Source organism: Amblyraja radiata, chromosome 15, assembly GCF_010909765.2.
Source record: "Amblyraja radiata isolate CabotCenter1 chromosome 15, sAmbRad1.1.pri, whole genome shotgun sequence".
In the NCBI taxonomy this organism is placed as follows: domain Eukaryota; kingdom Metazoa; phylum Chordata; class Chondrichthyes; order Rajiformes; family Rajidae; genus Amblyraja; species Amblyraja radiata.
Genome location: NC_045970.1, coordinates 50,454,566 through 50,468,282, shown reverse-complemented (window position 1 = coordinate 50,468,282; position 13,717 = coordinate 50,454,566). Strand labels below are relative to the sequence as shown.

General features: G+C 43.8%; 1 protein-coding gene across 3 annotated transcripts in view; it reads left to right on the top strand.

Annotated features, from left to right (window-relative positions):
- Positions 1–11,742: 11,742 nt before the first annotated feature.
- Positions 11,743–13,717, top strand: part of LOC116981393 — a 55,275-nt gene continuing 53,300 nt past the window's right edge. For 2 of the 3 annotated variants that reach the window (XM_033034440.1, XM_033034439.1), the window contains exon 1: positions 11,743–12,601. In XM_033034440.1, the coding sequence (XP_032890331.1) occupies positions 12,550–12,601 (52 nt within the window). In that variant the 5' untranslated portion in view covers positions 11,743–12,549. The remainder of the gene's footprint in view (positions 12,602–13,717) is intronic. The other variant, XM_033034437.1, reaches the window with a different exon arrangement.

The window sequence follows — 13,717 nt, the reverse complement described above, 5'->3', positions numbered from 1 at the left end:
AGCCATTCAGAGAGCAGGATAAACTGGTGTTGTGAAGTGGGATGACATTAATTAGTGACATGGTGTTCCAGAGTAGCAGCAGTTAGATAGGGCTCTTAAAGATAGCGGAGTCAGGGGATATGGGGAGAAGGCAGGAACTGGGTATTGATTGTGGATGATCAGCCATGATCACATGGATTGGCGGTGCTGGCTCGAAGGGCCGAATGGCCTACTCCTGCACCTATTGTCTATTGTCAGTTATTATATGATTGAATTTTACATGCAGTTTGTGGAGAGAAGAATCAGTATTTGAAACTTAAATATGGGCAATGACAAGGGCATGAAAGCTGTGCTAGCTAACATGAATTAGGTTTGGGCATTAACTCAGCGTGTTAGGCGGCATCTCTGGAGAATATCGATGGGCAACGTTTTGGATCGGGACCCTACTCCAGACATCAATAGGTGACCCAAAATAGAGGGGAAAAAATGGTTTGATTACTTTATTTTCAGTTTAGTTTGGAGATACAGCGTGGGAACAGGCCCACTGACCAACGATCACCCCAACCCTATCCTGCACACTCTGGGTGATTTACAGAAGCCAATAAACCTACGAAACGGCACGTTTTTGGAATGTGGGAGAAAACCGGAGCACATGGAGAATTCCCATGCAGTCACAGGGAGAACGTGTAAACTCCAAACACACAGCACCCATAGTCAGGACAGAACCCAGGTCTCTGGCGCTATAAGGCAGCAGCTGTACTGCTGCGCCACTGTGCCATCCAATGCAGGGGCTCTCTGACCCGAAATGCCACCTAACCATGTCCTCCAGAGATACTGCCTGATCTGCCGAGTTACTCCAGCACTTTGTGTTTCCTTTTCATACACCAGCATCTGCAGTTCTTTGTGTCTGGAGGTTAAGGCACTGGTCAATTTGGATGCTGGGGCAGATGATTAAAATTATTGCTTGGAACACATACAATGGATACATTCCAATGTGAAAGAATAATTCCAGGTGACCCACCATCAGTAGTTAACTAAAATGTCAAGAATGGATTGTAAAATTGCTGTTTATGCTGCCTCGTGTCACATAGTGGCTGTGAATTGTCACAGGACTGGCCTCTAAAGCATGTAATTACACAAAGACATGGGCATCAAGCAATTGGACAGAATACAATACAAGCAAAGAATGAGGAAGGAAAAATGAAAGTATGGAATAAAGCCAGCGAGAAATCTAGAATCTTCTAAAAACGGATAAGAAGAGTTTCTGTAGATGTTTAAAAATTAAAAGATTTAACAATGTCAGTACAATACCAGAAAAAAAAACCCTGTATCTCCTCTTTCAGCATAGACATTAAATCAATGCAGGCTCTTGGAGCCCTCTCATCAGAAACGTTCTCCCACCTTTTAACATGTACCCTTTTCTCTGTCACATCCATATTAACTGGAGAGGATGTTTGCAGTAGTGGGAGAGTCTAAGACCGGAGGGCACAGCCTTAGAATAGAAGGACACACCTTTAGAATGCAGATGAAGAGGAATTTCTTTAGCCAAAGGGTGGTGAATCTGTGAAATTCATTGCCATAGGAGGCCATTAGGTGTTTTAAAAGCAGATTGATAGGTTCTTGATCAGTAAAGGCAAGTTTACGGGCAGGAGACTGGGGTTGAGAAGGAAAAATAGTTCCTATCAATCTCTGCCATAAAAATACCCAATGACTTGGCCATCACAGCCGTCTACGGCAATGAATTCCACAGATTCTCCACCCTTTGGTTAAAGAAATTCCTCCCCATCTCTATTATGAAGGTACATCCCTTTATTCTGAGACTGGATCCTCTAGTTTTAGACTCTTCTATTACTGGAAACATCCTTCCCACGTCCCCGCCATCTGGTATGTTTCAATGAGACTCCCCCCCCCCCCCCCAGACACACACACACACACACACACACACACACACACACACACACACACACACACACACACACACACACACACACACACACACACACACACACACACACACACACACACACAGTCTGAGGAAGTGTCCTGACCCGAAACATCAACTATCCATGTTCTCCAGAGATGCTGCCTGACCCGCTGAGTTACGACAGCACTTTGTATCCTACAGTGAAACGCTTTGTTTGCATGCTATCCAAACAGATCAAATAATACTATGCACTTATATAATTAAGTCAAACTCAAGCACAATAGTTGGGCAAAGGAGTACTTGCAAGACCAGGAATATATTCTAAGCCCATTGATATCTATGCAGCAGTAGACTGGGAGAAGACACATCCTTCAAATACAAAATTGAGGAAAGGCGAGACTTAAAAATTATCCAAGGTGCCATTCCTGGATACAGTTTGCGTTCTTTACCAAAATTGCTAAATGAAAGATATACCCAAGGATGCATTTATAATCAGGACTACCAAACCCTTCTAAATGAAGAAACAAGGATCGACACAATCGACAAAAATCGACACAAAGTGTTCAAAATACAACATCTCTGGAGAACATGGGCAGTTGATGTTTCCTTTTAACTGTTTATTTTGGAATTTTTGCTTGTAGACTTTAATCAGTGAGTCCTCTTACTTCTTAATTAAAGATCCAAGGGCCGGTTATGATCTGCTGTTAAGATCTGTAATACATTGCCTGAAATGGGCACAGCGGTAGAGTTGCTGCCTTACAGCAACAGAGACCCGGGTTTGATCCTGACCACAGGTGCTGTCTATACAGAGTTTTACATTCTCCCAGTGACCACGTGGGTTTCTCCGGGTGCTCCGGTTTCCTCCCACATTCCAAGGACGTGCAGGTTTGTAGGTTAATTGGCTTCTGCAAATTGTCCCTAGTGCGTGTAGGGTAGAACTAGTGTATGGGTGATCGTTGGTCGGTGCAGACACGGTGGGACGAAGGGTCTGTTTCCACGCTGCATCTCCAAACTAAATCAAACAAGACTAAATTGTAGATAGACACAAAAAGCTGGAGTAACTCAACCAGTCAGACAGCATCTCTGGAGAAAAAGGAACAGGTAATGTTTCGGGTCGAGATCCTTCTTCAGATAATCAGGGGAAAGGGAAACGAGAGATATAAACAGTGATATGGAGAGATATGGAACAAATTATTGATTGATATGCAAAAAAGTAATGATGATAAAGGAAAGGCCTTTGTTAGCTGTGGGCTGGATGTCGTTTCAATAATGGAATTCAAAGTACGGAAAGGAATTTGGAAGTCTGAAAGTAAAAAAATAAATTGCAGGGTTATGGGGAGAAAGCAGGGGCAATGAAACATTGTCTACTCTGCAAGACGCCAGCCTAGATTTGGTGGGATGCGAGGCTTGCTTCTTCCTGTAACAATTGTATGACTCTGATTTTATACATTACATCCTGGCACAGAGCTACTGATTACTGAATGTTTCAATTTCGGGACAGGATTGTGTTTTAAAAGTGTGCTCAAGTGACTTCCTCTGTAATCTTATCACAATGTTCCAAACGTACAAGCCATTCTTTTTACTTCTCACAGTGATTGACACAAAGTACCTCCGTTTTTCCTCCACATGTCCACACTCATTTTTTTCCTCAATTGAGATCATTCTGTTTTACCGCATGAAGAAGAACATGGGTTTGAGTTGAAAGTAAAGCTCACCTGACAATGATCTTGTAGCGGGTAATACCGATATCAACTTTTCCTTTTCCACTGACTCTCATCTGAAGAAGGGTCTCGACCCGAAACGTCACCCATTCCTTCTCTCTGGAGATGCTGCCTGTCCCGCTGAGTTACACCAGCATTTTGTGTCTATCTCCGGTTTAAACCAGCATCTGCACTTCCTTCCTACACATTTCCTCAACTATTTATTGTCACGTGTACCGAGGTACATTGAAAAAATTTAGTTGCGTGCTAACAAGTCAGCGGAAAAACAATACATGATTACAATCGAGCCATCTACAGTGTACAGATAAATGGTAAAGGAAACAATGTGAATAATGTTTAGTGCAATGTAAAGTCCAGTAAAATCAGTTTAAAGATAGTCTGAGGGTCTCCAATGAGGTAGATAGTAGCTCAGGGCTGCTCTCTCGTTGTTGGTACCACCTATACCTCCAACTGTACTACCTATCACTTGCCAGACTTTGTCCCACTCCCACCTCTTCTCCAGCTTTCTCTCCCCCACTACAATCAGTCTGAAGAAGGATCCCAACCCGAAAAGTCACCTCAATGTCCGCCAGAGATGCTGCCTGACCCTCTGAGTAATTGCAGCGCATTGTGTTCAGAGCAGGTAATATATGTCACAAGTCAAGTCAAGTCACATTTATTTATATAGCACATTTAAAAAAACAACTCTCGTTGGCCAAAGTGCTTTACATTTGTTATAAGAATAGTATAAACAAACAAACTACATACATATATACATATAGCCCTCGCTCAGTGGACATCAGGAAAGGCTTGGGAGTATAGATAAGTTTTTAGTCTCGACTTAAAGGAGTCGATGGAGGGGGCAGATGTTAAAAAGAAAGGATGACATACATTACCTTTTATGCCCTCCGATATTCCAAAAGTGTGGCACAATGGTGCAGCAGCTAATGCCTCTCAGCTCTAGTAAAACAGTTTTTATTCCGATTTCTCGTGCTACCTGCATGGAGTTTGCAGGTTTTCTCTGTGGCCTCACGGATTTTCCCCAGGTACTCCGATTTCTTCCCATATCCCAAAGGTTAATGGCTACTGTAAATTACCTCTGGGGTCGGGGTATCAGAGTGGAGTAGATGAGCATGTGAGAGAGAGTAGTTTGCCAGGAAATAACTGACGGGAATGCATGGGGTGAAGATCCAGCATAATTTCAATGGATGAATGGCCACTTTAGACTTTAATGTTACAGCGCGGAAACAGGCCTTTCGTCCCACCGAATCCGCTCCGATCAGCGAATACCCCGTACACTAGCACTATCCTACACACTGGGGACAATTTACCATTTTGTGGAAGCCAATTAACTTACCAACCTGTACGTCTTTCGAGTGTGGGAGGAAACCGGAGCAACAGGAGAAATCCTATGTGGTCACAGGGAGAATGTTCAAAATATTGTGTATATGGAACGGAACCGCTGTTACTTTTCGCTGTACCTCAGTACACATGACAATAAAGTAAACTCAACTCAAATCAAGAACCAGAGGGCATAGTTTAAGATGAGAGGGGAAAGATTTTACAGGAACCTGAGGGGCAACTTTGTTTCACACAGAATAAGCTGCCAGAGGAGGTAGTTAAGCCTCGTACGATGACAGCATTTACTATTGGCCCTCATAATTTCATAAACTCTTTAAAGTCACCCTTCAGCCTCCTCTGCTCCAGGGAAAACAATCCCAGCCTATCGAGTTTCTCCTTGCGACTGGAGCTCTCCAGTTCAGGCAACATTCCTGTGGATCTTTTCTGCATCCTCTCTGGCTTAATCACATCCTTCCTCAAGCCTGGTAATCAGAACTGCGCACAATACTCCTGGTGCGGTCAAATTAGGGCAAATGATACAACTGTAACATGACATCACAACTCGTACTCAGTGCCATGGCGGGTGAAGACAAGAGTGCCATCTGCCTTCTTCGCCATCTACCTTTATTCCTACATTTCTGGCAATTATGTACTTGTACCCCAGCACATTGATCGAGTAACAAAGAAGGTGTGACACCACCTCTACTCTCTTAAAGTGATTCAGCATGCCACCAAATACTGCAGCAACGTTTTGCAGATGTACTTTAGAAAATATACTTACTGACTGGTTGCATCATGGCCTGGTATGGCAATTGCAATGCACAGAAGTACAAGAGGCTACTGAGCACAGCAGTAGATTTACTGCCTTACAGCACTTACAGCACCAGAGACCCGGGTTCGAGCCCGACTACAGATGGCGTCTGTACGGAGTTTGTACATTCTTCCTGTGACTGCATGGATTTTCTCTGAGATCTTCAGTTCCTTCCCATACTCTGAAGACGTACAGGATTGTAGGTTAATTGGCTTGGTATAAATGTAAATTGTCCCTATTGTGTGTAGGATAACGTTAGTGTGGGGATTGCTGGTCGGTGCAGAGGTGGTGGGTGGAAGGGTCTCTTTCCACGCTGTATCTCTAAACTAAAAAACAAAAGTGGTGGACTCAGTCCTGTTCATCACGGACGCAACGCTCCCCTCTGTCGAAGAGCATCTACACTAGACGCTGCCTCAAGAAGGCAGCATCTATCATCAAGGATCCCCACCATTTGGCCTATGCCCTCTTCTTACTGCTATTATTTGGCAGGAGGTACAGAAGCCTGACGTCCCACACCATTCAGGTTCAGGAATAGATACGTGATGTAGGAACGATCCTTTGGAGGTGCAATGGCGATTCACAGTATTTTATAAATTAATTTTCTTGCCGGACCTGATTTGCATTGAAAACATTGTTGCCTTTTGCAAGGTATTTTGGAATATGCTTTGGCCTATGCTGGGAGTGCAGGTAAACTCGAACAACAATAGTGCTTCCTGGACACCAGCAGATTTAAACTAAGGGTGTGTACTTTATTCTGATCTAGCAGCAAGTAACAACAACACCTGGTGCTTATTTCAGTTATTGTTTAGAGTGAGAGCATGGAAATAGACCCTTTGGCCCACCAAATCCACACTGACCATTGATCACCCATTCAGACTAGTTCTATGTTTCGTATGCACTTTTGTACGCACTCCCTACACACTAGGGGGCAATTTACAGAGGCTAATTAACCTACAAACCCATACGTCTTTGGAATGTGGGAGTAAATCGGAGCACCTGAAGGAAAGCCACGCGGTCACAAGGAGAACGTAATAAAACCCACATAGAGAGCTCCCGAGGTCAGGATTGAACCCGAGACTGATTTAACTAATCCTGCTGCCTGAGATTATTGATGAAGGGCCATTAACCTGAAACATTAACTCTATATCCTTTTAAGGCAGGTAAGCATCCTGAAGTTTAAGAAAGAACTGCAGATGCTGGTAAAATTGAAGGTAGACACAAAATGCTGGAGGAACTCAGTGGGCGAGGCAGCATCTATGGAGAGTATTTAATCTATGAACCACTGTTATACTATTCTTATACCAATGTAAAGCACTTTGGTCAACGAGAGTTGTTTAAATGTGCTATATAAATAAATGTGACTTGACGACTTGACTTGAGAGAAGGAATTGGCGACGTTTCGGGTCGAGACCCTTCTTCAGACTGCAGCTCGATGTCTAAACATCCTAAAGTGCTAAGTTGGGGCACAATCTGGCAAAAAAACAGGACATACATGAAGAGATAACACCGCAGCCTCTGTTACAAAGATTTTATTCTTCCGCTGACATTAGGCCAATCTTTAGATGAAGGTTAAGAGTAAGATATTGTTTCCTAATGCTACTCGATAGTACCCCCACATTAAAAGATATTTGGAGAGGTACATGGGTAAGAAAGGTTGAGAGGGATATGGGCCAAATGTGTTCAGGTGGGACCAATGCAGATGGGGAATCTTGATTGGCATGGGCAAGTTGGGCTGAAGGGCCTGTTTTTGTGCTATATGACTATGTATACCCAGGTGCCTTTGACCTGCTAAGTATTTCTAGCCTGGTCTGGACTTTTCTTTTCCAGATTTCCAGCGTCTGTTGAGGGATCGGGTCAAATCTTTCCACTTTGTGCCAGTTTTATTTGAAAGATACTGGGTTATGAGGTGGGGGGGTAATAGGGAGAGCAGGAGGAACTGTGAATCATTATCAATGTTGGCTGAATCAGCCCCTTTTCAACACATCTCAGGGATCAGCAGAACAAGTAGCAGGTGTGCCGTGATGAGATAACATCACACAGGCTGATCAACGCTTGGAGGAGGTCTGCTTGAATTTAGCCAGAGGGATCCAGGCTAAAGGTCAGAGTCCAGTTGAAACTGTATACAGCAAGAATTAGTGCCAGCGTTGGAAACTTTCCAAAATTACATATCAATGTGAACAATGCTAAAGGTAACCCAAGAAAAAAAAATAGTAGGATATTTTAAAATCGTGTGTAGGAAGGAACTGCAGATGCTGGTTTAAACTGAAGATAGACACAATTTTGTAGTAACTCAGCGAGACAGGCAGCATCTCTGGAGAGAAGGAATGGGTGATGTTTCGGGTCGAGTACCTTCTTCAGTCGGATGAACTGCAGATTAGTAGGAAGGAACTGCAGATTTGCTGGTCTAAACCGGATAGACACAAATCTACTCCACAAATGTTGCCTGACTTGCCGAGTGACTCAAGTATTTAGTGTTTTCAACCAGACTGATTCCTGGGATGGCAGGACTTTCATATGAAGAAAGGCTGGATAGACTTGGCTTGTACACGCTGGAATTCAGAAGATTGAGGGGGGATCTTATAGAAACGTACAAAATTCTTAAGGGGTTGGACAGGCTAGATGCAGGAAGATTATTCCCGATATTGGGGAAGTCCAGAACTAGGGGTCACAGTTTAAGGATAAGAGGGAAGTCTTTTAGGACCGAGATGAGAAAATCATTTTTTACACAGAGAGTGGTGAATCTGTGGAATTCTCTGCCACAGAAGGTAGTTGAGGCCAGTTCATTGGCTATATTTAAGAGGGAGTTAGATGTGGCCCTTGTGGCTAAAGGGATCAGGGGGTATGGAGAGAAGGCATGGATGGGATACTGAGTTGGATGATCAGCCATGATCATATCGAATGGCGGTGCAGGCTCGAAGGGCCGAATGGCCTACTCCTGCACCTATTTTCTATGTGTTTTACTCAAGATTCCAGCATCTGCAGTACCTTATGCCTGCAGATACTGGAAAAATGCCTGCCATTGTTTATTGCTATATTGACACAAAAAGCTGGAGTAAGCTCAGTGGGACAGGCAGTATCTCTGGAGAAAAGGAATAGGTGAAGTTTCGGATCAAGACCGTTCTTCAGACTGAAGAAGGGTCTCCACACGAAATGTCACCTATTCCTTTTCTCCAAAGAACTGCAGATGCCCGCTTATACCAAAGAGAAACACAAAGTGCTCGTGCAACTCAGCAGATCCTACAGCCTCTCCGGAGATAAAGGAGAGGTGAAGTTTTGGGTCGGGACCCTTTTTCAGATTGAAATTAAGCGGTGTGTGGGGGGGCGGGGGGGGTGGAAGGACCAGGACAAATCAGGACCTTCAACAGATGACCTCAAGCAAAATTGTGTGTTGTTTCGAAATTCTTTGAACATTTTGAAGAAGAAGATAATCTTTATTGTCATTGTACAAGACAACGAAATTCTGTTGGAGCAGTCCTCCAGCTGCACAGGAATATAAGTATAAAAATACAATTTAAATACATTTTGTCCATTATAATTGGAGTGGTGGACAAAATGGTTGTGCAAATGAATGAAGTCAATGGAAATAGAAGTTCTTATCATAAGATCTCCAACATCAGGTCAACTGGGACTGTCAAACTTTGGCTTGAGGCAAAAAAGAAGTGTGAGAGCATTACATTCTCACATTGCACAAAAATTACATCACCTTGAATTTAGCCCCAGGATTAGGCCATGTCAACATGAATCCATAAAAGGAGATCAAGCTCAACAAATCTGTTGACACAAGGAACTGCAGATGCAGGTTTACAAAACAAAAGACGCAAAGTGCTAGAGTAAATCTCCGGGTCAGGCAGTATCTCTGGAGGACACGAATAGACACCATTTCGGGTCGTGTCTTTTTTTTTTCAACAAATCTGTTAGTTTTATTAACACTATCCTACAGGGAGGGAGGCTAGGGAGGATACATCTTTGGAGTGTGGGAGAAAACCGAAGATCTCTGAGAAAACCCACCCAGTCGTGGGTTGCAGCAGGTATGTACTTTGAGTTTCCAAAAGCCTATGATAAGGTGCTACACCAGATTATTGACAAAATATTCAGGGATAAAATACTAGCTTGCATTGAATTTGTTGATGGATGGAGTATGGATAAGTTAGTGATTATTAGTAGGTGATGATTTGGTGTCCAGGATATCAATCCTGGATTGCCAGCTGATCACAGTTGATACTCACGATTTGGATGAGACAACAAGTATAATATATCTAAGATGTAGACACAAGGAATTGCAGATGCTGGCTTGCACAGTGCTGGTATAACTTAATGGGTCAGGCAGCATCTCTGGAGACATGGATATGCGACGTTTCAGGTCAGGTTTCTTCAAGGGTTCATGTTCCATATTTGGCTATTGATATTCTCCAGAGATGCTGCCTGACTCATTGAATTATTCCAGAACGTTGTGTCTTTTTTAAAATAATATATCCACATTTGCTGATGATACAAATCAGGAATGGCAGTTTGAGATGCGAGGAGGATGCAGGCAGTTTCCTGGAGAGAAAAGCATATCAAGAGAATGCAAAAAAAAAAAGTCAAATGATATATAATTTGGTAGAATGAAATAGGAAGGCAGAGTGTTTCATTAATGTTAGAAAATTGAGATGAGCTAATGTTCAGAGGGATCTAAGTATCCTTCTACATAAAGCACCGAATACTGATGTACAGGTTCAGTAGATAAGAAATGGTATGTTGGTATTCATGGTAAGAAGATTTGAGTGCAAAGGTAAAGATTCTCCAATTTCTATAGAACCCTGATGAAACCACATCTGGAAAATCGTGTGTATACGAAGGGATTGCAGATGCTGGTTTACACCAAGGATAGAAACAAAATGATGGAGTAACTCAACGGGTGAGGCATCATCTCTGGAGAAAAGGAATCGGTGATGTTTCGTGTCGAGACACTTTTTCAGACTGAGAGTCAGGGGAGAGGTAAACTAGAGATATGAAGAGGTACAAAGAACAAATGAATGAAAGGTATGTAAAAGGACAAATCAAAGCCAGCAACGATGATCAAGGGAAGGTGGAGCAACAATGGCCTGTTGTTGGCTGTGGTGTAGGGCTGGACTTACTACCCAAGGAAGGATGTACTTGCGACGGAGAGAATTCAACGAAGGTTCACCAGATTTATTCCTGGACTGTCATGTTTGTTGCACAATCAAAAGTTATACAAAATGGGCTTTGAGTTTATAAAAATGAGAGGTGATCTCATTGAAACCTGCAAAATTCTTACAGGGTTTGACAGGTAGATGTTGAGATTGATTCGAAACACTAGTCACTGTTGCAAAATAAGGGATGGGCAGTCAGGACAGAATGAGAAGAAGGTGGCGAATCTTAGGAATTCAGTGCCCAAGAGGCTTCATTTCTGACATGCTCAGCATAGAACAGTACATCACAAGAACAGGCCTTTGGGCCCATAATGTCGGTGCCGAACAACTGGAGGGCCAAATTAAACTCATCTCCTCTTGCCTGCACATATCTCAGTTCCCTGTAAAACCATATGCCCATCCAAAAGCCTCTTAAACACCGCTGTCATCTCATGTATTCAAGGCAGAAACTTTTAGATACGAAGGGAATGAAGGGTTATGGATTTAGTGCAGGAAAGTAAAAAATTAACAGTGATTTTACTGAATGGTGAAGCAGGCGTCAGGGCCCAAATGGGTCTCGACCCGAAACTTCAACTATCCTTTTTTTCCTCAGATGGTGTTTGACCCGCTGAATTGCTCCAGCATTTCTGTGTGTATCTTTGACAAATGGCCTACAACCTGCTTCTCTTTCTTATATTTAGTCAGACTCGGGAGTTCTGGAAGCCGCCAGATAGATCAGTGATTTAAAAAAAACTGACTTTTCCAGTATAGCTGCTTGAAAAGGCTTGACTTCACTGCAAGCTCTTGCACAAGACATGTCATAAAAACATTTTGTGAAGTATTCAACAAACATCGCATACCAGTGGGCAGCCCTCTCTGCAGCCTGATAGAAGTGCATTCCTTTCCAGCTCTCTCAGCGCTCGCTGTTCGCTCACTAAGGGCTGGCTGCGTGGTGGTTGAAATATGTGCTCATTATCTGTGATATCAAAAGGTGCAACAGAAGACTTTTAACGCCTGCCAAGAAACTGGAGGAGGAAAGGAACACAGGGGGCTTGAACGGGACCTTCCTCACCCCACCTGCCTTCGGACAAGAGCTAAAAAACAACCAAAAAGGATACAGATGTGCCTCGCAGGCCAGAAAAAGCAACGTTCCTGTCCAAAGAGATACGCCGCGGTGAAAAATGGGGTGTTTTTATTTATTTTGGGGTTTCGCCAAATGATCACATCTTCTGTCTTTCAACCTTGTTTCATAGCACCCCACCGTAGGCAGGATTGTGAGTGATTGCTGGAGCCTCTCCTTTACTGTGGCTGGCGTGAGTAGGTGCTGATTAGCTGAGCTGCCTGTGCTCTCCTCCTCCTCCTCCTCCCCCCCCCTCTTTAACTTTATCAGGAAAGGAGCTCTTCCCTCCAGTAAGTGATTGCTGGATGTCTGCCTTGAGCAGTGGGAAGTACAGCCAGTGACCCAGCTTTGCTCACACCCAGCTTCCTTCCTTCGCTGCAAGATTCATCCAGGCAGAGCGTGACTGGAATACATCTCCGCTTGTTTAAAAAATAAAACCCTCAGTCAAGCATGTTGCCAGCGTACATGGCTGTAAGCACGGAGAGAGCTGGATACTGAAGCCGAACAGCAGCAGGAGCTCCCATTTCCAACACAACGGAGCGATGATGTTTGGCAGAAACAGCATCTTCGGAATAGGAAGCTCCTGGAAAAAAGGTAAGGATTAGAATCGTCGTATGTTGGCTGGTGTAACTGTTCTCAACGCATCCAGTTTTTAGTGAGTTGCACCGAAACACATTCTAAACCTGCCGCATCTAGCTGTCAGATGGACACAAAACAGCTGGAGTAACTCAGCGGGACAAGCAGCATCTCGGGAGAGAAGGAATGGGCGGCCTCTCGGGTCGAGACCCTTCTTCGGACTGAAAGTCTGAAGAAAGGGTCTCGACCCGAAACATCACCCATTCCTTCTCTCCCGAGATGCTGCCTGTCCCACTGAGTTTTACTCCAGCTTTTTGTGTCTGTCTTCGGTTTAAAACAGCATCTGCAGTTCCTTCCGACACATCTAGCTGTTATAGAAACATAGAAAATAGGTGCAGGAGTAGACCAGTCGGCCCTTCGAGCCTGCACCGCCATTCAATATGATCATGGCTGATCTTCCAACTCAGTATCCTGTACCTGCCAAGAATGGTTTCGGCCCGAAACGTTGCCTATTTCCTTCGCTCCATAGGCGCTGCTGCACCCGCTGAGTTTCTCCAGCATTTTTGTGTACCTTCGATTTTCCAGCATCTGCAGTTCGTTCTTAAACATCCTGTACCTGCTTTCTCTCCATAACCCCTAACCCCTTTAGCCACAAGGGCCACATCTAACTCTCTCTTAAATATAGCCAATGAACTGGCCCCAACTACCTTCTGTGGCAGAGAATTCCACAGATTCACCACTCTCTGTGTGAAAAATGTTTTTCTCATCTCGGTCCTAAAAGACTTCCCCCTTATCCTTAAACTGTGACCCCCTTGTTCTGGACTTCCCCAACATCGGGAACAATCTTCCTGCATCTAGCCTGTCCAACCCCTTAAGAATGTTGTGCGTTTCTATAAGATCCCCCCTCAATCTTCTAAATTTTAGCGAGTACAAGCCGAGTCTATCCAGTCTTTCTTCATATGAAAGTCCTGACATCCCAGGAATCAGTCTGGTGAACCTTCTCTGTGCTCCCTCTATGTCAAGAATGTCCTTCCTCAGATTAGGAGCCCAAAACTGTACGCAATACTCCAGGTGTGGTCTCACCAAGACCCTGTACAACTGCAGTAGAACCTCCCTGCTCCTATACTCAAATCC